At 41.8% G+C, this 25,765-nt stretch overlaps 1 protein-coding gene across 1 annotated transcript in view; it reads left to right on the top strand.

The window, feature by feature from the left end:
• SPATA16 (spermatogenesis associated 16) overlaps positions 1–25,765 on the top strand; it is a 249,682-nt gene that overhangs the window by 187,356 nt on the left and 36,561 nt on the right. Inside the window, exon 8 of the mRNA XM_058189000.1 lies at positions 17,014–17,178. Coding sequence (XP_058044983.1) covers positions 17,014–17,178 — 165 coding nt within the window. The remainder of the gene's footprint in view (positions 1–17,013; positions 17,179–25,765) is intronic.

Genomic DNA, 25,765 nt, shown 5'->3' with positions numbered 1-25,765 from the left:
TGCAGAACTGGTAGTAACAAATTTTACATTTCACTCCTGCTTCAATCCCCTAATCATCTTTGTTCCTCTTCTTTTACCTCTTTCTAGATTCTCAACATCTTTTTTATATTGTGGTGACCAAAACTGGATGCAACATTCCAAGTGTAGTCTTAATGATCTAGTGATATAATTGAGTTATATAGTTTATATATCAATAATATAATTAAGCCACTTGCACAATGTATAGTATACACTCTCGTGACATCACTGCAGGTTCTTAAACATGCTGATGTTAAAGAAAAGTTTTAACAGTGCCAAACAAGAGTCATTTAGGAAAAGCTGGAATGAAACGAAGTGCTTTGCCACAATCTTGACACATCTGTGCTAAGGAGCATGATGGATGCAGCACCCTAATCTCTTCCTGGACCATTTATTTAAACCAGGGATATGTCAACAATTGCAATTCACTCTCCTGACCAGCTGGACATGGTAAATGTTTTATGGGTGGGGATGAGTGAGGGAAACAAAACACTCACATTTCTACTCTTTAAAAAAAGAGAGGCCCAAGCCGGCTAAAATAGCTGATAATTGTGCTGCTAAAAATTAGTTAGCAAAATCAATAGAAAAAAGGGCAATGTTAGGCCTTTTTCATGGGGTTGTGTAGTGGTGAACTGTAGACATTGATATGCTTCCCTAAGACCTCCCATTTTGCTTTTTAAAAGGTTAAAAAAAAGATATATGCTTGCCCTGTCAAAAATTGGCCTGTTGCTAAGAAATTTCAGAGGAAAAACCTTGACCCCAGGAGGCACATGTAGCCAGGAAGTTTCTCTATTACTCAATCTCATGCAAAACAGGACCTGTGGTGGCTTTTCCACTAGTCCTTCAACCAGCAGAAAAAGCATATTGTCATAAATTCTGTTCCATTGCTTATCCCAAACATCCAAGGCTAATTTGACCTAGTAAAGGTGCTGTCCATCAGCACCTGTTCCAAGCTGTGTTTAGGTAAAGGAACTAGTGGTTTCAGAGGTGGGTTTCAGCAGGTTCTGACCAGCTCTAGAGAACCGGTAGTGGAAATTTTGAGTAGTTCAGAGAACCGGTAAATATCACCTTTGACTGGCCCCGCCCTCATCTATTCTCCGCCTCCCGAATCCCAGCTGATCAGGAGAAAATGGGGATTTTGCAGTAACCTTCCCCTGGAGTGGGGAGGGAATGGAGATTTTGCAGTATCCTTCCCCTGCCACGCCCACCAAGCCATGCCCACCAAGCTATGCCACGGCCACCAAGCCACACCCACAGAACCGGTAGTAAAAAAATTTGAAATCCACCACAGGGTGAATTCCCCCAGGACTCACTTCCTATTGCAGGCTATTTCTTCAAACCATCAATAACCATACTGACCCAAATCAATACACACCGAACACTAAAAACTAGGACAATTGGGTAGAGTTTTCTATATTCTCCCTTCAGTGGACTGGGGGATATTTTTCTTTTACAAATTGAAAAAAGGCATTGTCAATTATAAATGCCTGTCACTAGTACAGAAATCAATCTTACAATAGAACTGTTTTTTATTTTAACTATTCCCCAGTATTTTTTTTCAATATGCCATCAAGTCATTGTCAGTCTGCCTGCCTTGTTTAATGACTGTTTCAACTCCTACCCTCAAAACGATGCTATAGAGCACTACACACCAGAACAACTAGACACAAGAACAGTTTTTTCCCGAACGCCATCACTCTGCTAAACAAATAATTCCCTCAACACTGTCAAACTATTGACTAAATCTGCACTACTATTTATCTTCTCATCATTCCCATCACCCATCTCCTTCCACTTATGACTGTATGACTGTAACTTTGTTGCTCATGTCCTTATAATTTATTGATTGATATTGATTGATTCCTGATTGCTTATTTGTACCATATGACTATCATTAAGTGTTGTACCTTATAATTCTTGATGAACGTATTTTTTTTATGTACACTGAGAGCATATACATCAAGACAAATTCCTTGTGTGTCCAATCACACTTGGCTAATAAAAAATTCTATTCATTTTAGGTTATGAGTGTGTACAAAAATGTGAGATCAATCTTCACATATTTGACCATCAGAGTGTCCCGTGATCACGTGATCACCATTTGAGTACTTCGCAACCAATGTACATTTATAACTATCATAGCAGCTCCAATCATATGATCACCTTTTATATACTTTACAACTGGTTTATGACAAGCAGTGTTAACTGAGCAAGTGGATGTAAAATTGTAAGTCACATGAAGTTTCACTTAATTATCATGGCACATAGCAGTGGCTGGTCCCAATTGTGGTCACTAAGCGAGAATTAGCTGCAGTCAGATTTTCTCCATAACAATCTGTCCCTAACCTGGTCCTTCAGCTCTTCCAAAGGTGTCACTATCTTCATTATAACTGAGTTCCTCCACCTGACTTGTCCTCTTTTTAGGGCAATAGGCTCTTAATCTACATTATTCTTTGAAGCCCAATTTCACCACATTCTCACATTTTTCTAGTCTACATTACTAATACACTTCTTTCTTGCTGATGTCTAGATTCTTACATCTTAATCCCCGTATTGTCACTTCTCTAGAGCTGTAGTCTTTTTTCTACAGAGTTCAACATGACTTTTATCTTTTTCAGTTTCTATTTTCTATTTTTTTTTCCTGTCTTGGCTTTTTCTTCCCCTTTTCATCTTGTTTGTTCCTGGCTGCTCTTCTTGACTTTTCTCTTTTTCTCAATCTTGGCTCCCTCTGAGGGAAATGACTCTGTTTTTTCCCTCATGCCCATCCGAGGGAAGGAAAAAACACCTCTCTCTCATCAGTTTTCTCAGATGCTGCCTGTTTTCCGGCTGCATCTCTTTATCATCATTTAGTTTGCTTTTAATTTGGTTTCTGGGCTGTTGCCTTCTATTTGGTTCCTTCTGTTTTTGGAAGTAGAAAAACCAAGAACAAACTTCAGCTGCCTCGACTTGTAGGCCATGAAAGCAAAGCAGCATGGCGGCAAAATTTATTTGTACTTTGGTTAGGGGATGTAAAGAATCATCTGGAAGATACCTAGTGAAGTCCTCCAAGATTCTGATTAATCCATTTGAGTTTTGCCTTTTTGGAAATCTCTTCCTCCCACTGGTGTCACAGGGGATTAAATGCTTGTTAAAAAGAGGCCTGGAAAGCCGAATGCTTCCTTACTTGAGTTCTCAGATATTAAGCATTCTTGATTCCCCCTCTGCCTCTCTTTTTTTTTCACTGCATGACTTGACCTAGTTATTTCAAGGCCACCTTTAGATAACACTTCCTTTTCTCACAAAATAAAAAAAAACCCCAGTCTGAGATGTTGGCATACAGCATTTCAAATCCTGCCAGAAGCAATGCCTCAGGGTTTTGCTTAAAAGTTGACTGCAAAGGGACAAGAGAACTCTACCTATCACCACATTTCATTCCAATTCTAACATGTTAGTGAAGGAACCCAAACAGCTTCAAAGAGAAAAATGAAGAAAGCCCAGATATTAAGGGGGGAAAAAATCATATTCTTATCACTTTTCAGTTCATCTGTTAGAAGATCCTTGCTGCCTTTGTATATAATACATTTAACCAGATTTAGCAAATGCATTTGTACAATGTGCCAAGTTTGGTTAGTTTTAATCCTGACTGGCCTTTTTGTGGCGTTGTGTGAACTCCACCTGTTCAGTTAATTCATTTTTTTTTTTAAGTTTTATTGGATTTTTTAAAATATACATCAGTATCAATATATGAACAGTGTGTCCTCTGGGTATACAATTCATTTTGATACAAACAGCAATAATAGTAATAATAATAGTTGTTCCATTAATCAAGCGTATGTAATCCTAGTATTGATAGACATGATTGCTTTTTAGAGTAGTTATTCAATATTTCAATGTTCCATTTTTATGCGAATGGTATTAAGCATACATACATCTTTCAACCTCTAATCTTCCCATCTAATTACTACTTATAATCTATTATGTAAAAATTACATCTGCTAATATTCCCCCTATTTCTTATTTCTACCTCTATTCTAACTTCTAATCAGGCCACTATTATTAATCCTAGCTTCAATACATTTCTTTATATTAAGATACAGTCCTTCATTATTTGGTTGTTAAAAGTCACAATACGGCATTCCAGTAGCAGTCGTCCTATTATTGAATAGAATAGAATAGAATAGAATAGAATAGAATAGAATAGAATAGAATAGAATAGAATAGAATAGAATAGAATAGAATAGAATAGAATAGAATAGAATACCTTATTGGCCAAGTGTGATTGGGCACACAAGGAATTTGTCTTTGGTGCATATGCTCTCAGTGTACATAAAAAGACAAGATACATTCGTCAAGAATCATAAGGTACAACACTTAATGATAGTCATAGGGTAAAAATAAGCAATCAGGAAACAATATCAATATAAACCATAATGATACAAGAAACAAAGTTACAATCATAAGTGGAAGGAGATGGGTGATGGGAACGATGAGAAGATTAATAGTAGTGCAGATTTAGTCAATAGTTTGACAGTGTTGGGGGAATTATTTGTTTAGCAGAGTGATGGCATTCAGGAAAAAACAGTTCTTATGTCTAGTTGTTCTGGTGTGCAGTGCTCTGTAGCGTCGCTTTGAGGGTAGGAGTTGAAACAGTTTATGTCCAGGATGTGAGGGGTCTGTAAATATTTTCACAGCTCTCTTTTTGACCCGTGCAGTATACAGGTCCTCAATGGAAGGCGATTGTTGTTGTTTTTTGCCATTCTAATTATCTGCTGAAGTCTGTGTCTGTCTTGTTGGGTTGCAGAACCAAACCAGACAGTTGCAGAGGTGCAGATGACAGACTCAATAATTCCTCTGTAGAACTGTATCAGCAGCTCCTTGGGCAGTTTGAGTTTCCTGAATTGGTGCAGAAAGAATATTCTTTTTGTGCTTTTTTGATGACGTTTTTGATATTAGGTGTCCATTTTAGGTTTTGAGATATGATAGAATCTAGAAATTTGAAGGTCTCTACTATTGATACTGTGTTGTCTTACTGTGTTGTCTTACTGTATTGTAAGAGGTGGTAGTATGGGAGGGTTTCTCCTAAAGTCTACCACCATTTCTATGGTTTCGAGTGTGTTCGGTTCCAGATTGTAATACGAGGCTAGTTGTTCAACCTCCTGTCTCTATGTGGATTCATCGTTGTCTCAAATGAGACCAATCACTGTTGTATCATCTGCAAACTTCAGTAGTTTAACAGATGGATTATTTGAGATGCAGTCATTGGTATATATAGAGAAGAGAATTGGAGAGAACACACAGCCCTGGGGGACACCTGTGCTAATTGTACTGGTATCTGATGTGATTTTGCCTAGCTTCACCTGCTGCTTTCTTTCTGCTGGAAGCTTGTGGTCCACTTACAAATGTGTTCAGGTACCGCTAGCTGATTTAGTTTAAACATACCTAATAATATCATATCATCAGTTAATTCATAATTTGAAGGGTCCTTAGTGCTCTCTGAGCTTGCTTGCTTTTTTGCAGAAGTTTCATTACCCAAAACAGAAAACAACCAAGCTCAGAGAGCACCAAGGACCCATCATTTCAATCTTGAGCTACAAATATTCTTCTTTATTGGTAACTCATAATTTAATATTTAAAGATCTTTTTATCTGGCTAGTAGAAACCAACAAAAAAAAACACCATTGAAAAGCATGGTCACATGACTGCGAGATGCTGCAAACAACCATAAAAGTGACTTGTTTGCTAAGCGCTAAAAATTTGATAATGTAATCACTGGGAGGGAGGGAGGGAGGGAGGATGGGGGAGGAAATTCAGCCATCATAACATCAAATGGTCACTAAGTCACCAGTCATAAGTGAAAGACAACCTGTACTGTAGCTTTTCCAAATTGCAATGTACCTTGATAAAGTCATGAATACATTATTGTTATTGTTGCCACTTGTGAGTTTTGAAAATAGACACAATATTTAAGCATAGGACCAAGTCTGTTTTAATTCAGTAACCAGTTTAATAACAATTATTGGCCAATCGAGTGCACTTCCTATGAAGAATCACGGAGTGTGTGAATTGGAAGGGATCTTATATGAAATCTAATCCAACTTCCTGCTCAGTCCAGAAATGCACTGAAATACCTCAGAAGGTCTCTATTCATTCCCCATTTGCAAACTTCTTTGGGAGAGAATCCACCATTGTTGTAAACCAGGGATGGGCCGCTACAGCAATTTGATGACCTGTGGACTTCAACTCCCAGAATTCCTGAGCCAGCAAGGAATTCTGGGAGTTGAAGTCCATAGGCCGTCAAATTGCTATAGTTGCCCACCACTGTTCTAAACTAACAGTTCCTTTAGCTATCACCTTTTACCATAAGCCAATTCCTCCTTACATCCCACTCTAAAAAAAATTTCCTTTTTTAATCCATTGATCTTTGTCCTGCCCTCAGTTTCAACAAAGAACATCTTTTTTATTTTTATTTTTATTATTATTTTTATTATTATTATTTATTATTATTATTATTATTATTATTATTATTATTTATTCGATTTTTATACCGCCCTTCTCCCGAAGGACTCAGGGCGGTGTACAGCCAAGGTAAAAACAAACGGTACAATATACAATTAAAAATACAGATTAAAAAACTTATTATAAAGTGGCCTAAAAACTTTAAAATATATAAAACTAAAAAACCCTTAAAATTAATAATAAAAATTTTAAACCAATAAAATTTAAGCCAGCCCCGCGCAAATAAATAGATGTGTTTTCAGTTTGCGGCGGAAGGTCCGAAGGTCAGGTATTTGGCGTAAACCCGGGGGAAGTTCGTTCCAGAGGGTGGGAGCCCCCACAGAGAAGGATCTTCCCCTGGGGGCCGCCAGCCAACATTGCTTGGCGGACAGCACCCTGAGAAGTCCCTCTCTGTGAGAGCGTACGGGTCGGTGGGAGGCATGAGGTAACAGCAGGCGGTCCCATAAGTACCCAGGCCCTAAACCATGGAGCGCTTTAAAGGTAGTAACCAAAACCTTAAAGTGCACCCGAAAGGCCACAGGCAGCCAGTGCAGTCTGCACAGGAGCGGTGTTACACGGGAGCTACGCGAAGCTCCCTCTATCACCCGCGCAGCTGCATTCTGGACTAACTGAAGCCTCCGGGTGCACCTCAAGGGGAGTCCCATGTAGAGAGCATTACAATAATCCAAGCGAGAGGTAACGAGTGCATGAGTGACTGTGCACAAGGCATCCCGATCAAGGAAGGGGCGCAACTGCCGAACCAGGCGAACCTGGTGGAATGCCCTCCTGGAGACGGCCGTCAAATGATCTTCAAACGACAGCCGTTCATCCAGGAGAACACCTAAGTTGCGCACCCTATCCTTTGGGGCCAATAACTCGCCTCCAACAGTCAGCTGCGGCTGCAGCTGACTGAATCGGGGTGCCGGCATCCACAGCCACTCCGTCTTGGAGGATCTATGTCTTTTCTTGTGCTTGACAGCCCTTTTATATCTTTGTAGCAGCTATCGTGTCTCCCCTCTGCTTTCTTTTTTGCAAGCTAAAAAAACCCTGTCTCCTTTAACCATTCCCCCTAGGGTTTGGTTTCTATATCCCTTATCATCCTGGCAGCTCTCCAGTTTTTCCATATCCCTTTTAAAGTATGGGATCCTTATTCAGCTTTGGTGATGAGACTGTTGCTTCCTGTGGTTGCGTATTAAATATGCAACAGTTTTTAGGAACCAATCAATGGATTCCCTTGGCTGTGTTTCCTCTCTGATTTAGTGTCATTTGCCAGCAGGAAAAATGATCAATCATTGTCTGTAGCATGGACTTAGCAGTAAACCTAGGTACTAGGGGCAAGTGCCTTGGATGAGAATTTTAGCTATTTTTCAAATTCCCCTAGTGACAGATCACTGATGTGGTCTAACATGGTTTAGCACTCTTCTACAAAGTGCTGAACTTGTTTGCTTAAGCATGTGCCTAGCAAATTTCTGGAGAAGCAGTAAATCTGGGCATAAAATACAGTTCAGCTAATAGATTCCATGTGTGGCTGCAAGATACAGGCTGAAGTGTGATCTCTTATAGAAGATCACTTTTTTTATTTTTTATTTTATTTTGTCACAACAGTATATACAATCATCAACATAAACAATAATTCATCATGAGAGAAAAAGTATATATAAGTAAAAGTATAAGTAAAAGTATGCATATAATACTATAATGAAGTGAACAATAGGACAGGAACGGTAGGCACTTTTGTGCTCTTATACACGCCCCTTATAGTCCTCTTAGGAATGGGGTGAGGTCAATAGTAGACAGTTTTTGGTTGAAGATTTTGGGGTTTTGAGTAGAGACTATAGAGTCAGGTAGTGAGTTCCAAGCGTTAACAACTCTGTTACAAAAGTCATATTTTCTGCAATCAAGTTTGAAACGGTTGACATTAAGTTTAAATCTATTGTTTGCTCTTGTATTGTTGCGATTGAAGCTGAAGTAGTCTTTTACAGGAAGGATATTACAATAGATGATTTTGTGTGTTAAGCACATATCATGTTGGAGTCGGCGGAGTTCTAAGTTTTCTAAACCCAGGATTTCAAGCCTGGTGGTATAAGGTATTTTGTTGTTTTCAGAGGAGTGAAGAACTCTTCTAGTAAAATATTTCTGGATGCGTTCGATAGTATTAATGTCAGAGATGTGGTATGGGTTCCAGATGGATGAGCTGTATTCAAGAATAGGTCTGGCAAATGTTTTGTATGCTTTGGTTAGTAGTGTAGAGTTTTTGGAAAAGAAGCTACGTAAAATTAAGTTTACAACTCTTAGAGCTTTTTTTGCTATGTAGTTGCAGCAGGCTTTGGCATTTAGGTCATTTGATATGAAAACTCCAAGGTCTTTGACAGGTAGGGGGTCATCAGTAAGGTAATGTCCATCAAGCTTGTACTTGATATTGGGGTTCTTTTTACCAATATGTAAGACTGAGCATTTGCTGGTTGATATTTGAAGTTGCCAAGTTTTAGACCAATCTGAAACAAAGTCAAGGTCATTTTGAAGAGTAGAAGTATTGTTAGTGGTATTGAATAGTTTGACGTCGTCAGCGAAGAGAACACAATGACTTGAGATGAGGTCACAGAGATCATTTATGTATAGTATGAAGAGCGTTGATCCAAGAACACTACGTTGCGGAACGCCACTTTTGACAGGAACAGGATTTGATATAGCGTTGCCAATTTTGACCACTTGTTGTCTGTTTAACAGGAAGGCATTTATCCAATTGTGGAGAGGTCCTGAAATGCTGTAGTATTTTAGTTTTAAGAGAAGTTTGTCATGTACTACTGAGTCAAAAGCTTTGCAGAAGTCTATGTAGATTGCATCTATTGGTTTTCCTTGATCACTTCATCTACAACCTCCGTGTTGGAGGCCTAAGGACTGTAAATGACCTTGAACGAGCACGCCGAGGACTAGATTATAAAATAAAATTAGCATGGGAGCACAAGGAAAGGGGTGGGACCAGAATAAAAAGCCATATTAATTAAACTTTCATTCAGTAAGTTAGGATTTCAGTGTAAACTGAAGCAACTGAAGCAATGTGAACCAAAAGAGAAGCAACCTAGAACTGAGAAGAAATTTCCTGACAGTGCGAACAATTAACCAGTGGAACAGTTTGCCTTCAGAAGGTGCGGGCACTCCAACACTGGAGGCTTTTAAAAAGAGACTGGACGACGATTTGTCTGAAATGGCATAGTGCCGTGATGGTGAACCTATGGCACTCGTGCCACAGGTGGCATGTGGAGCCATATTGGCGAGCACGCAAGGGTTGTCCTAGCTCAGCTCCGGTGCGCATCTGTGTGCCAGCCACCTGATTGTTGTGACTTTCGGTCCCACTGGAAGTTGGCAAATGCGCCATTCTGGCCTCCAGAGGGCCTCCGGGGAGGTATGGAAGGCCGTTTTTGCCCTCCTCAGGCTCCAAGAAAGCCTCTGGGGCCTAGGGAGGGCAAAAAAACGGGCCTACCGGGCCCACTCTGCCATCGTGTGCCAAAAGTGGGGGGATCGGTGGAGGGTCACATATGCATGCATGGGCGGGTGGGCCGCATTGAATTATGGGTGTGGGCACGCGCACGTGTGACCCCCCGCGCGCTCCCCCGCTTTTGGCACACGAAGGCAAAAAGGTTAGCCATCACTGGTATAGGGTCTTCTGATTGAGCTGGGTGTTGGATAAGAAGACCTCCAACTTCCCTTCTGTTATGTATTAACAGTTGTGCCTTTAAATATTTGAGCGGGAAATCAGCACGTTGCTGATTGGACGAAGCCTCCAGCAGAACTGTATAAAAGGAGAGGGTTTTGCCCCAGCCTGTTGCTGGGTTCACCCTATATTAAAGAGCTGTTGTCACTACCCTGGTCTCCAGCCTCGTTACTTCCCGAACTTAACATTGGCGACGAAGGTGGGATCTCGAGGCTAAGGAGAACCAGAACCGAGCTGAAGCACGCTAGTCCCGAACCCAGCAAACTCAGGGTAGAAACGCGGAAATGGCAAACACGCCACCCGCACCGTACAACCCGGGCAAGGAGAAATGGGGAACATATATGACCCGTTTCGAAAGCTTTCTAGAAGCCAACGAACTACAGGGGATCCCTGATAACCCCAAGCGGGCTTACTTCCTAAGCCATTGCGGGCCGGAGGTAATCGAGATTGCGGAAGCCCTGGCAGAGCCAACGCCGATACAATCGGTATCGTGGCCGACTCTGCAGACTTTGCTGAAGAACCATTTCGCACCGACGCCGTCCAAATACGTGCAGCGGTTTGAATTGAGAAGCGTAGACAGATGGAGGCGAGTCCATCGGTGACTACATGGCCGCTTTAAGAAGGCGTCCAAGGACTGCGGATACCGAGACTTAGGCGAAGTGCTACTCGAGCAACTCATCCGAGGTCAAGGACATCCGCCTCTGGCGGCGACTGCTAGCCAGGAGCAACCTGACACTAGCCACCGCTCTGGGCGAGGCCAGAGCACACGAAATGTCTACTAAAGCAGCAGAGACTCTGCAAAGCCTCTTCAATCCAAGGCGGCGCAAAGCCAACGCCAGTACACCAGGAGGAGATTCAGTCCGAATCCGAAGGTGAGGCGAGGATGAGGAAGGGTCTGCGGACCGAGAAACGCGACACTGAGGACCGTGGCGAGTGCGGAAGCTGCGGAGGGCAGCATCAGCGCCAACGCTGCAGGTTTAAAGACGCAACATGCGGCGGTGTGGGAAGAAAGGACACTTAGCTCAGGTTTGCAGAGCGGCCCAACCTTCCGCCGAAAATTCAAATCGGCCAATCAAAGCGCGGAACCGGAAAGGCGGCCCGCGATTGGTTCAAACAAGAAAGGCGCGAAGTCTAACCAAACGACTGTCATTATAGGCGCGCCTCAACCAAAGTGGAAAGAAGATTTTCACAAAGCCCAAGATCGAGGGAGTACGGTGCAGGCTTGAAGTGGACACGGGATCAGCGATCACCATCATGTCCTGGGACACCCTGGCGAAGTCGCTGCCGTCCGTCGCGGCGCCATCTGCAAGCACAGCGGCTACGAGTGCCACGACTACCAGGGAATCGCATCCCTGTTCGAGGACCACCTCCGTCCGAGTCGAGTACGGCCCTCACAAAAGACCCTGCCCATCACGATCGTCGAAGGAACTCTGCCCAGTCTGTTGGGACTAGACTGGTTTCGTGCCCTGGGCATGGGAGTGACTGGCATCTACAGAAGTGACTGCAATTTGAAAGACATTCTCTTTAACGAGTTCAAGATGTCTTCAAGGACTGCCTGGGCAAGTACAAGGGACCCCTATTTCCTTCAACTTAGACCCCAGGTAGCCCCATTAGGCTTAAGGCGAGGAGAGTCCCTTTTGCACTAAAACCAAAATTGATAAGGAGCTGGACAAGCTCATAAATCAGGGGTTTTGGTGCCAGTCGATCACGCAAAGTGGGAGACGCCAATCGTCACCCCATCAAATCGGACGGGTCAATTAGAATTTGCGCTGACTACAAGGCGGCGCTTAACAAAGCCTTACAGAAAAGCGTACCCGGTTCCGTGGTGCAACATTTATTGCACTCCTTGGGGCAAGGCAAGTCTTTGCAAAGTTAGACTTGGCCCAAGCCTACCAACAACTGCCAGTAGACGCCCGCACAGCCGAAGCCCAAGCGATTGTGGCGCACAGGGGGCATTCAAGTGCACCGATTGCAATTTGGGGTTAGTGTGGCACCAGGGCTGTTCCAAAACCTGATGGAACGACTACTGCAAGGGCTCCCAGGGTAGTTCCCTACTTGATGATGTCCTAATTTCAGGGAAAACATGGAGGAATTGGGGAGCGGTTAAGAAAGGTCTTGAGCATTTTCCGGACAGCGGATTAAAAGTCAAGACAAATAAATGTCAGATAGGGGTCGAATCGGTCGATTTCTTGGGCTACGGATAGACAAGAAAGGAATTCACCCTACTGAGAGCAAAGTTAATGCAATTAGGAAGGCTCCAGCGCCCAAAAACAAACCAGAGCTGCAGGCATTCCTGGGATTGGTTAATTTGTACGCGGTCTTTTTGATCAACAAAGCAACCGTTCTTGGAACCGCTGCATAGGCTCTTAGGAAAAATACTGTTTGGTCTTGGGAAAGTCAGAAAATAGGGCTTTTGAAGCAGTAAAGAACCTGCTCTCAAGTGATAGCCTGCTCATCCAATATCACGACTCACTACCCCTAGTGCTGGTTTGCGATGCGTCCCCTTATGGGGTGGGGGCTGTACTCAGCCATAGACTTCCAAACGGCACAGAAGCCCCTATAGCGTTCTACTCTAGAACGATGTCCTCCCCAGAGAGGAACTACAGCCAATTAGACAAAGAAGCATTAGCCATTGTATCAGGGGTCAAAAAATTCCATGAGTATGTCTTTGGGCGGAATTTTGAAATCGTGACTGACCACAGACCGTTACTGGGATTACTGGCTGGCGACCGGCCAACGCCTGTGGCACTTTCGCCACGTTTGACTCGATGGACTATATTTTTAGCCGCTTACTCATACAAGCTGCAGCATCGACCGGGGAAAGAAGTGGGGCATGCAGACGCATTGAGCCGATGCCCACTGCCAGGGGCGACCGAAGACCCCACTCCGGGGACACCCATCCTCCTTATTGACTCGTTGGACTCTGGCCCAGTCACATCAAAGGAAGTGGCTCGGGCATCATACCGGGACATTGTGTTAAGGACTGTACTCGGTTGGGTACAGAGAGGGTGGCCCGCTGCGCCGGGCGAGCGGTTCAAAGAATTTGTTAAGAAACGTGATGAGCTCTCGGCTCAAGGGGGGTGCCTGTTATGGGGTGATCGTGTAATAATTCCTGTTAAGTTAAGGGGCAAGGTATTGGACCTCCTCCACGAGGTCACCCAGGCATCGTAAGGATGAAGGGTTAGCTAGAAGCTATGTATGGTGGCCACTCATGGACGCAGAGATTGCTGAGAGGGTAGGGAAATGCCAAGCTTGCCAAGAGTCAGACCGCTACCCCAACAGCCCCAGTCAGAGAATGGGAAAAGCCCCAAGGGCCTTGGTCAAGAATCCACATTGACTTTGCTGGCCCTTTCACGGCCAAAGCGTTCCTAGTGGTGGTGGGCGCATTTTCCAAATGGTTAGAGATCATACTTATGAAGTCCACCACAGCGAAGCAGTAATCGCAACCCTCGCCACCTATTCGCAACTCACGGGTTGCCGGACACTCTGGTGTCCGACAATGGGCCCCAATTCACGGCAGCCCAGTTTGAAGAGTACCTGGCAGAGGAAGGCATCCGACATGCCCTCTCTGCACCTTTCCACCCTGCGTCGAATGGCCTTGCAGAGCGTTCCGTCCGGAGCGCTAAGGAGGCATTGTCCAGGCTCAAGCCAGGTGACTGGCAAACAAAAATAGACTTTTTCCTAGCCGTCCAGCACAGAACCCCAAGCACAGCCACGGGAAAAAGCCCAGCCGAATTGCTAATGGGACGAAAACTCCGGTGCCCACTTGACCGTTTGAACCCCCATTACACACCCGAGGGTTACAAGGGGGAGCTAGAAAAAACAAGGGAAATGAGCATAGGCGACCGGGTGTGGGCCCGAAACTATGGGGACGGCCCGAGTTGGGTCGCCGGACAAGTAACAAAAGTAACAGGGCCAAAATCGTACGTGGTAGAGCTACCAGACAACCGAATGTGGCGGCGCCACATAGATCAGTTAAGGAAACGATTAACTGGCCAAACCAAAACAACAGAGACAGGTAATGACCAATACCACTTTGAATCCACAGCCGACAATGACCCGGGGGAGGCGCAAGACTTAGCTGAGGTTCCAGAGTTCCAGCGACGCCATCAGGTCCCCGAGGGAAACAGCAAGGAAAATTCCAAAATTAATCCAAGGCCGGATGGCCAAGAAAAAGAGTCGGCCAATAATCCAGAGCCCGATGGCCTAGAGAAAGAGCTGGGAGGAGAAAACAGCCCCTCCGACCAGCTCAAAACACCACCCAGAACTGAACCGCGCAGGTCAGAAAGAACTAGGAGACGCCCAGGTTATTTGCGTGACTACGTCGAAAAATAACATGTGAATAAATATGTAAATAAGACCAAGTGTTTTCTGGGAGGGGAGGAGTGTTATGTATTAACAGTTGTGCCTTTAAATATTTGAGCGGGAAATCAGCACGTTGCTGATTGGTCGAAGCCTCCAACAGAACTGTATAAAAGGAGAGGTTTTTGCCCCAGCCTGTTGCTGGGTTCACCCTATATTAAAGAGCTGTTGTCACTACCCTGGTCTCCAGCCTCGTTACTTCCCGAACTTAACACCTTCCAACTCGGTTATTCTGTGTTTTATAATATAAATGTATCCATGAATATAATAATGTTCTCCATTCTTGCCACGTTATAATTACAGTTCACTATCAACTCACCCCCATCCCCAACATGCATACCTGTAGTATCTGGGAGAATATGTATCGGAGCCATACTTATTCACCCCTAGTTAACAATTATAGATCAAAAACATTCGGCTGGCGACCCCCCCAGGGGAAGAGCTTTCTCGGTGGGGGCCCCGGCTCTGTGGAACGAGCTGCCGGTGGGACTCCATCTTCTCCCTGATCTTAGGACCTTTAAACGCGAGCTCAAGACTTTCTTTTTTCACCAAGCGGGGCTGGCCTGATTGATTGATTTTAATATTTGGGGTTTTTTAGCGGGTTTCTTAACAGGGTTTTTTATCTTTTACATTTTACCTAATAGTTTTAAGCATACAGCAGTCTAATTAGATTTTTAACTTTGTTATGATATTTTAAATGGTTTTGGATTATTGTCGTTTTACTTGCTGTACACCGCCCTGAGTCTTCGGAGAAGGGTGGTATAAAAATGTGAATAAATAAATAAATAAATAAATAATTCCATTTGCCTGTTTATCTGAAAGTCAACTGTGTGATTAGTGAGAGTGTGGTTGCATGGCAGCTTCCCCGGCACCTGGATGAAGCTGTCTATCTAGACAGCTTCCAGTCCGGCTTCCGACCCGGTTATAGCATGGAGACGGCTTTGGTAGCGTTGGTGGATGACCTCTGGAGGGCCAGGGATAGGGGTTGTTCCTCTGCCTTGGTCCTATTAGACCTCTCAGCGGCTTTTGATACCATCGACCATGGTATCCTGCTGCGCCGGTTGGAGGGATTGGGAGTGGGAGTGGGAGGCACCGTTTATCGGTGGTTCTCCTCCTATCTCTCTGACCGGTCGCAGACGGTGTTGACAGGGGGGCAGAGGTCATCCACGAGGCGCCTCACTTGTGGGGTGCCTCAGGGGTCGATTCTCTCACCTACCCTGTTCAACATCTATATGAAGTCGCTGGGCGAGGTCATCAGTGGTTTCGGGGTGAGTTATCATCTGTACGCTGACGACACTCAGCTGTACTTTTCCACCCCGGACCACCCCAACGAAGCTATCGAAGTGCTGTCCCGGTGCCTGGAAGCCGTACGGGTCTGGATGGGGAGAACAGACTCAAGCTCAATCCCTCCAAGTCACCCACAGCTGACTGACAATCCCAGTCACCCGCAGCTGACTGTTGGGGGCGAGTTAGTGGCCCCAAAGGAGGTGGTTCGCAACTTGGGCATCCTCCTGGATGGACGGCTGTCCTTTGATGAACATCTGGTGGCCGTCACCAGGAGGGCCTTTTACCAAGTTCACTTGGTCCGCCAGTTGCGTCCCTTCCTTGACCGGGATGCCTTATGCACAGTCACTCATGCTCTGGTCACGTCTTGGTTGGATTATTGCAATGCTCTCTACATGGGGCTGCCCTTGAGGTGCACCCGGAGGCTACAGTTAGTCCAGAATGCGGCTGCGTGAGTAGTAACGGGAGTCGCTCGTGGCTCCCATGTAACATCACTGCTGCGTAGTCTGCACTGGCTTCCTGTGGTCTTTCGGATGCGCTTCAAGATTTTGGTCACCACCTTTAAAGTGCTCCATGGCTTAGGACCCGGGTACTTACGAGACCGCCTGCTGTTACCTTATGCCTCCCACCGACCCGTACGCTCCCACAGAGAAGGTCTCCTCAGGGTGCCGTCCGCCAAACAGTGTCGGCTGGCGGCCCCCAGGAGTAGGGCCTTCTCTGTTGGAGCATCGACGCTCTGGAATGAACTTCCCCCTGGCCTACGCCAAGTGCCTGATCTTCGGACTTTTCGCCGTGAGCTAAAAACACACTTATTCATTCAAGCTGGACTGGCATAATAGTTTTTAATATTTTAAACTGGGGTTTTTATTGTTTTGGGGTTTAAAATTTTTAAATTTTAAATTTAAATTTTTAAATATCGGCCTTTTTGTAATATGCTCTATTTTAAATTTTGGTTTTAATTGTATATATATTGTGTTTTATTTTGGCTGTACACCGCCCTGAGTCCTTTGGGAGAAGGGCGGTATAAAAATTTAATAAATAAATAAATAAATAATAAATAAATAAAAATTATAATAAGAGGCCATGTCAGTTGTTAAAGGATGAAATGAGACCACTTCCACAGCTTCGACCTCTAAGCATTCTTCTTTTCCTTGTGAGCCCAGGAGTCCTTCTGTGCATGTTCAGGTGTGATAGAAAAACTGCAATATGCCAGCCTCCTTGGACGCCTGCAGCGCATCAAGGAACAATCTCAAGTGATCAATCAAGCTATGGCTGAGCTTGCCACTATTCCTTACCTCCAGGATATCAGCCAACCAGATGCAGAACTGGTAAGCATGCTGTTCTTCAGTCCTTCTGGAATTGGTTTGGAGGACAAAGGAAAGAAGGAGGGAAGCAAGAATTGTGTTTTTGTTTTCTGGTCCTTAGGAATATGTACTAGGGCTCTGAAATCTTGAGCATAACGTTCTGCCAAAGTCTGGGCTAAGCGTATGAAGTGGCCCGGATTCAGGCCAATATTTTTATGGCCATTGCTAGAGCTCTTTGTTCTATTGTGAAAGACCTTAAATTATAGTTTCCCTAGCTAGCGTTCTATCGCATATGTCAGTGATGGCTAACCTTTTTGCCGTCCCGTGCCAAAAGCGGGGGGAGCGCAGGGGGTCACGCATGCCCGTGTGCGCGTGCCCCCCCCTGCTTTCCCCACTTTTGGCATGCAACGGCCTAGTGGGCCCGGTAGGCCCGTTTTTCGCTCTCCCCAGGCTGCAGAGGCTTTCTAGGAGACTGGGGAAAGTGAAAACAGCCTTCCCCACCCCCACCCCCAGAGGCCCTCCGGGGGCCTGAAACAGCCCATTTCCCAACTTCCGGTAGGCCCGGAAGGCCCAAAAATCAGCTGGCTGGCATGCACATGCAAGCTGGAGCTGAGCTAGGGCAACGCTCACATGCCCACAGATATGGCTCAAAGTGCTATTACTATGTCCTTCTTTGGGCCTTAAAATACCCAGAAAATTAGTTTAATTTCAAAAACTAATTAATTACTTTAAAAATCCAAGAAAACACTCAGAGCAGAAACCTGCTCTATAAAGCAGACAATAAAATGGGTCAGATGTTTGCACATTGGCACATCCAGTCATCAGTTGCTGCTGGAACTATGTTCACTAGTGGATAAACAACTGCATTCCCCATCCTTAGTGTTGGATTCCCATTGAGGACTTTATCATTGAAACCACAAGGAGACCCTCTGCTGGTCCAGATGAAAATACAGCTTATTTTGGACATTGTTCCCCAATGCAGCCAGCCCAAAAATACCACAAAGCCTGAAAGCAAGGAAGAAAATATCATGCAATGACACAATGACTGTTTTGCAGACAAGCTACCGACTGGCTATGTTCACATGAAACACTTGATCAGACCAGACAAAGATGACCATACATAGCTATACAACTTGCTTAGCTTGGTCAGTGTTTGAACAGTTTAGCATCTTCTGCTGTCCTGTTCCATTTCCCTGGTTTAAGTTCTGTCTCAACCTAGAAAATGTATCACAAACCATCCTAAGTTTGTGAGAATGCAGACTGTGGGGGGGGGGGGGAAATAAGGTTATCTGAATTGGAATCCATTGGGATCCATATTTAGCTGAGCACACATCTGCAATATAATCAAGCCAAATCTAAGGATTTAGAGGGAGAAGTTTATGTCCATAAGGATAAGTAAAATTATAATTAAAAAGTATAGTTAAAAGCCAGCACTTTTAAGCTTTCCATATGATAGGGGAAAGAAGACAAAGAAGTAACACATCCACTTTGACTGGATCCTGCAACATTATCCTGGGACATGTATATTCGTCTTCATTCCTGAATTCTATAGCCTAATTATGCTGGAGATTTTCATCTGCTTATAGAATATTCCTAGGGTTGAAAAATGTGCTGTTTGCTAGTTTTATTTATTTATTTATTTTGTCACAACAATATATATAAGCATCACACAAAAAGATTATATAGTATATAAACATATATATGAGGGAATATTAGGAGGTATAAGCATATATATATATATATATATATATATATATATATAAGAAGAAGAAAAAGAAAAAGAAAAACAATAGGACAGGAACGGTAGGCACGTTTGTGCGCTTATGCACGCCCCTTATGGTCCTCTTAGGAATGGGGTGAGGTCAATAGTAGAAAGTTTTTGGTTAAAGCTTTTGGGATTATGGGAAGAGACCACAGAGTCAGGTAAAGTGTTCCAAGCACTGATGATTCTGTTAGGGTTACGGTTAGGGTTACTAACTACTAATATTACTAACTACTAATATGAATTATATTTTTATATTTATATTATATTATATAATATATAAATATTATATAATATAATATAAATATATAAATATTATATATAAATATAAAAATATAATATTTTTATATTTTATAAAATATTATATTTTATATTTTAAAATATTTTAAATTATTTTAATATAAATATACTGCAGTTTTTGATGGAAACACAAGAACAATAAAAGTCAGCGTAGGTCAGAATCAGGAAAATCAAATGATATAAATATAAATAAATATTTATATAAATATAAAATATAATATTTTAAAATATAAAATATAATATTTTAAAATATAAAATATTATATTTTATATTTTATAAAATATAAATATAAAATATTTATATTTTATAAAAATATAAATATAAATTATATTTTATATTTATAAAATATAAATATAAAAATATTTATATTATATAAATATTATATTTATATAATATGAATTACTAACTACTAATATTCTACTAATATGCTGAAAGCATGAAACCTGCTTTCTTAGTGGTAATTTTCACTACATCCTCTTAATTTAAACCCTGTTTGGACTTGATTGCCCCATATATTTCAAGATTAGGACTGCAGTTTTTGATGGAAACACAAGAACAATAAAAGTCAGCGTAGGTCAGAATCAGGAAAATCAAATGAAACTCCATCAGAACTTTAGACCTAATCTTGTTTATGTGCTTAAGAATTTAATTTTGCTGATCGTATCACAAAGTTGGAACATTAGGAGGCCTGGTCAGAGCCAAGAAGCTAATATGGATAATTCTATGATACAGAACAAACTTAACCAAGGACAAACTGAATTTCCAAATGGATTTGCACATTATCCTAAGCAATGTTTTCTCCAACCATGATTCATTGAGTAAATCATAGTTGGATGGACTTGCACATCTCAAACCCCAAACCATAGTTTACAAATTGCATCAGTTGAGACCACACAGCACAACTAAATGAAAGCCAAACAATTCACAGAATGCTTAATATTTTGGATGAATTACTGCTCCGTACTTTTGTGGTTATTGTCTTCTCTCAAAATATATTGATAGTCACCACAAAGGCATGCACATCTCTAAAAAAGCAAGTAAGTATGCAGTATGCACACAATATCTTAATGTATTTTTTTCTCCTTTTTTTCTCTCCTCTTCTCCACAACAAGCCAGAAAATCTTCAAAAGATTACTTTCCTGGAATTAACAAACCAGATTTTTAAACTAGTCTTTTATACTCTGTTGAAACTGTTGGCTTGTTCCAAACAGAGTAACCAAACTTTGCTTATTCAAATGGTTAAATGACTTTAAGGTTTAAAATAGGAAGCTAAGAAGAGAGGAAAGAAGGAAACAAGTCTTCATCCATAAACTCAAAGCTATGCATCCCAACAGAAGCCATCTTTAAAAGAACACACACAAAATGTCATTATTAATTCCTGTAAATTAAATACATCTTAAAGATACAGCCGGCTTTACTGAAACATTGTACCCTTTTCAGAAAATACTGCATGCAAATGTACATCTCCTTTCAGTTGGGTGAGGAATCTGAATATTCCCTCCAGTCAACAGAATTTAATGCAGCGATAGGATTCTTTGCCTCCCAAATATTCCAAGAATGAACCAAAATGCCAACAAACTAACTTCCCTTATCTTTTTAAGCTCCACAAATTGTGTATCACAAACTCACTCCTCAAGGGGCTCATTTCTAATCTAGCCGCTCAGCTTTCATATTTCTTTTGAATACTGGAATTTTTTTTTCCCCTTCCGTTCAGTCGTGTTCAATTCTTGAAGACTGCCTGAAGAAGACCCTGCTGTTTTCTTCGGCAAGGCTTTTCATATGTGCTTCGCCATTGTCTCCTTCATAGAGCTGAGAGAGAGTGACTGGCCCAAGATCGCCCAACTGGCTTTGTGCCTAAAGTGAAACTAGAATTCATAGTTTCTAGCCTGATTTCTTAACCACTACATCAAACTAAGTCTCATACTAGGCTTAGAACTCTACAAAATCAGAACAGAATGAAAGAGTTGGAAGAGAACTGGGAGAACTTCTAGTCCAGAGTTAGACAACCTTTTTATACCTATCGCCCACTTTTGTATCTCTGTTAGTAGTAAAATTTTCTAACCGCCCACCAGTTCCACAGTAATGGTGATTTATAAAGTGTATCGTCGTCTGCGCATGCCTCTCGCGCATCTGGATTGGGTTTGGGGGGGGCGCCGGCTACCAGCTCTGCTTGTCTATTACAGCTGGGTGATGTGGGGGGAGATGCGCAAGCTATTCTGGGACGAGGCTCTTTTGTTGGCGGTCACACTAAAGCGCCATTTAGTTTCACTTACGTAACGTGAACTAAACTTATGCGCGGGCGATACAAATAGTATATTTTCAGAAATTTAAATTGTCACAGGGAATTTTATGAAAACCTAATGAAAATGTTTTTAAATAATGCTATGAAAACTTTTTTAAAAGTCAATTAAATTAAAAAAAAGGAAAGTGCTTCAGTATCGGACAAAACCCCTACCGCCCACCATGAAAGCTGGAACGCCCACTAGTGGGCGGTAGGGACCAGGTTGACTACCACTGTTCTAGTCCAACAGCCATCCAACCTTTTAGGCACCAGGAACTGGTGTTTCAAGTAGTTTAATTGTAAGAAAGATGCACAACAAGCCATCATTTCAGGTATATATCTACATATGACAAGAACCAGAAATATTTCATAGGAGCAGCTGAAGGCAGCTCCTCCAGAGGCAGGGAATACATTTTTTATTTATTTTCTTTATTTATTTGTCATAACATCATACATAAGCATAAGCATGAAGCAACAGTAGGACAGGAACCATAGGCACGTTTGTGCTCTTATGCACGCCCTCTCAAACTAATCCTGCCAAGACTGTAGACATAACCACTGTAACATCTTCCCTTTTAATGCAACTATCACATATTAAAACATTATAAAACCTTATTAACCTTATAAGCATTATATATAAGCATTAAAATGATATAGAACACTATATTATTCAAACATTACAAACATTATAAAACATTATGAAACACGCAAAGTTCCGATGCAAGCAACTGAAACATCTTCTCTTCATATTAACACAACTATCACACATTAAAACACCATAACAACTGGTTCTGTGGTGAGAAGTTTTTCCATGGACTGGAGGGGGTGTGGTTTTGCATGCTGCCTGCACCCCACAGATGAGGCTTTGCTTGTTTGCGCTGCCCGGTTTGCTGCCCAGTTTGCTGGCATGCCATGAACCAGTGCCGATCCACAGACCCTTGTTCTAGTCCATCCTGCTCAGGCAGAAAACCCTATCTATAGAATAGAATAGAATAGAATAGAATAGAATAGAATAGAATAGAATAGAATAGAATAGAATAGAATGTAGGGGTAGGGTAGGGGTAGGAATAGAATAGAATAGAATAGAATAGAATAGAATAGAATAGAATAGAATAGAATAGAATAGAATAGAATAGAATGTAGGGGTAGGATAGGGGTAGGATTAGAATAGAATAGAATAGAATAGAATAGAATAGAATAGAATAGAATAGAATAGAATAGAATAGAATAGAATGGAATGGAATGGAATGGAATGGAATGGAATAGAATAGAATAGAATAGAATAGAATAGAATAGAATAGAATAGAATAGAATAGAATGTAGGGGTAGGATAGGGGTAGGAATAGAATAGAATAGAATAGAATAGAATAGAATAGAATAGAATAGAATAGAATAGAATAGAATAGAATGTAGGGGTAGGGTAGGGGTAGGAATAGAATAGAATAGAATAGAATAGAATAGAATAGAATAGAATAGAATAGAATGTAGGGGTAGGATAGGGGTAGGAGTAGAATAGAATAGAATAGAATAGAATAGAATAGAATGTAGGGGTAGGGTAGGGGTAAGAATAGAATAGAATAGAATAGAATAGAATAGAATAGAATAGAATAGAATAGAATAGAATAGAATGTAGGGGTAGGATAGGGGTAGGAGTAGAATAGAATAGAATAGAATAGAATAGAATAGAATAGAATAGAATAGAATAGAATAGAATAGAATAGAAATCAGAGTTGAAAGGGACCTTGGAGGTCTTCTAGTCCAACCCCCTGTTCAAGCGGGAAACCCTATACCAATTCAGACACAAGGTTGTCCAATCTCTTCTTGAAACCTTCCAGTGTTGGAGCATTCACAACTTCTGGAGGTAAGTTGTTCCAAGTAATTAGAGGCGAGGCTAGTGACTGAATCCAATGTTACTTCCACAAAGCAGAGGTCTCCAACCTTGGCAACTTTAAGACCTGTGGACTTCAACTCCCAGAATTCCTCAGCCAGCTTTGCTGGCTGAGGGATTCTGGGAGTTGAAGTCCACAGGTCTTAAAGTTGCCGAGGTTGGAGACCCCTGCCATAAAATAAGATCTCAAAAAGGGGGGAAACTATGTTATTTTAACTCTTTGTTACCAACCTATAAATCCCAGGGACACATGTGGTCCCTAATCCACATTTTTGTGGCACTCTAAAGGTCATGCTCAGTCACTGAGCACAATGACTGAAAATCTGAGAGGAGAAACATAAAGACTGGGCTTTAATTCACATTTTAAAAGTAAAGAAAATCTGGAAGAAGGAGAGAACCAGCATCTTAATCCTGCCTGTATATGCACCATTCCACCCACAGCAACTTTTGGCTCCTCTCAGAAATGTTAAGTGTAGCCCCCCGATCATTAAAACTGGTTAAAATTATCCCTTGTAACAGTTTGAAGTAGGCCTTCCCTAAATATATCAAGTCCTTCTGATAAAAGACAGAATCCCAAGCTCTACTTCAAACTGTTACAAGGGATAATTTTAACTGTGCATGCATTTAAATTAATTATGATATGCAAATGAACTGTGTCTAGTTTTTTTTCCCCCCCTTCTGGGAAGAGTGACAGCCCAAGCTATACATCACAGTTTAAACACATGCCACAAAAACAGTACTTAAAACTTGGTCTTCCAGTTGCAAAGCTCATCTTCTGGAGAATCCCAATAACCTTTTCAAGGGTAGCGTTGCCTGCAAACCACCTCTAGCGGGCCTGCGAAGCTTTCAAGCTTTCTTTATTAAACTTGGCAGCATCAGAGACCCGAGATGAATATTCTACAGTGAATAAACTAACGTTTCTTAGGGCACAACTAAGATATAATTCAGACGGATGTTTATAAACAGAAGGATGCGTATTAAGAAGTTTATAAAGATAGAGGGGCTGAACCCGATCGAGGCTGGGTTCACAAACTGCATTACATAATGGTTTGTTTGACCAGGTTATTGAATAAGTCACAGTGGTTGGATTCGTGTAACATGCTAAACTAGAGCCAAATAAATCTTACATGATGTGCAAAGTCAAACATCTTACATGATGTGCAAAGTCAAACATCTTACATGATGTGCAAATAGTGGCAATAATTGGACAACTGGACTTTGCTGCTACAAGACTATTTTTTACAGATCCCCAAGTTTAATGAAGCGAATGACCCTATGGGAAAAAAAAAATCATAGAACAGAGCTTCCACCTCTCCCCAATACATTCTGCTCCTTTCCTCCCCATCTTTTAGTTTTAGTTACAATTTGTATTTTCACCGTGATTTTATTGAGATTTTCTATACCTTGGTGTATATTTAATTAGGGTTTCATTTTGATGTTGTAAGCTGCCTAGAGCTGCGTTGGCAGCAAGATGGACGGCAAACAAATTTAATTTATCACTTGATTTAAAATTTAATTATTAATTACATTTTAATTAATTAATTAAAAAATACATATGGTGTCTGGCCATATTTCGATGCAAGGCAGGGAATATCTGATGGGGTGCAATTTTATTTGGGGGGGGGGAAATCTGTTCATCCCGTAAAATCAGACAGAGTTGAAATGCTTCATTAAGTGATTCATTAGCAACCTTATCTGATAAAACATAGAAGATGTTACCCTGTCTATCAGCCCTGATCTCCGGAACAGTCTCTCTCTCTCTCTCTCTCTCTCTCTCTCTCTCTCTCTCTCTCTCACACACACACACACACACACACACACACACACCAGCTTGAAATGGCCCTGATTCTGCTTTGCTTTAAATGTATCTTGAATACAGGTGGTCCTGTTTAGTACCGCCTGGTTTAGTGAGTGTCCATAGTTATAACAGTGATATAAAAACTCTGCAACCAGTCCTTGTATTTATGACCTTTATAGATCTGTAGTTACCTGTACCCTGTTCACAACTGTGGTGTCTACATTTCAGCCTAGCTGCAGATTAATGATTTAATTGATAGGCTATATTGAGAGTGATTTTGAGGGTCTATTTAAAGCTGCAATTTCTGCTTCTAGAGATTGCCTCTTGGAGTTCATTATGATCTGTGTTATTCCACTAGAACATAATGAAATGCATTTTAGAGAACCAATATCACTTTGCACCTTTTTGTGTGGGTTTTGTGTCATATATTTCCTGTAACGGAAATGTTAGTTTTATTGTACTTTTTGATACCATTTTGGAATCTAATGTATTGTAAGGAATTTTACATGTGTTCTGATTCACAGTGACGTAGATATTGATGCTATTCTAGCTTTTGAATAAAAAAACACACGATAAAGTTTT

The sequence above is a fragment of the Ahaetulla prasina genome, chromosome 6 (assembly GCF_028640845.1).
Source record: "Ahaetulla prasina isolate Xishuangbanna chromosome 6, ASM2864084v1, whole genome shotgun sequence".
Taxonomy (NCBI): Eukaryota; Metazoa; Chordata; class Lepidosauria; order Squamata; family Colubridae; genus Ahaetulla; species Ahaetulla prasina.
This window is presented reverse-complemented; position numbering and strand designations above follow the sequence as displayed.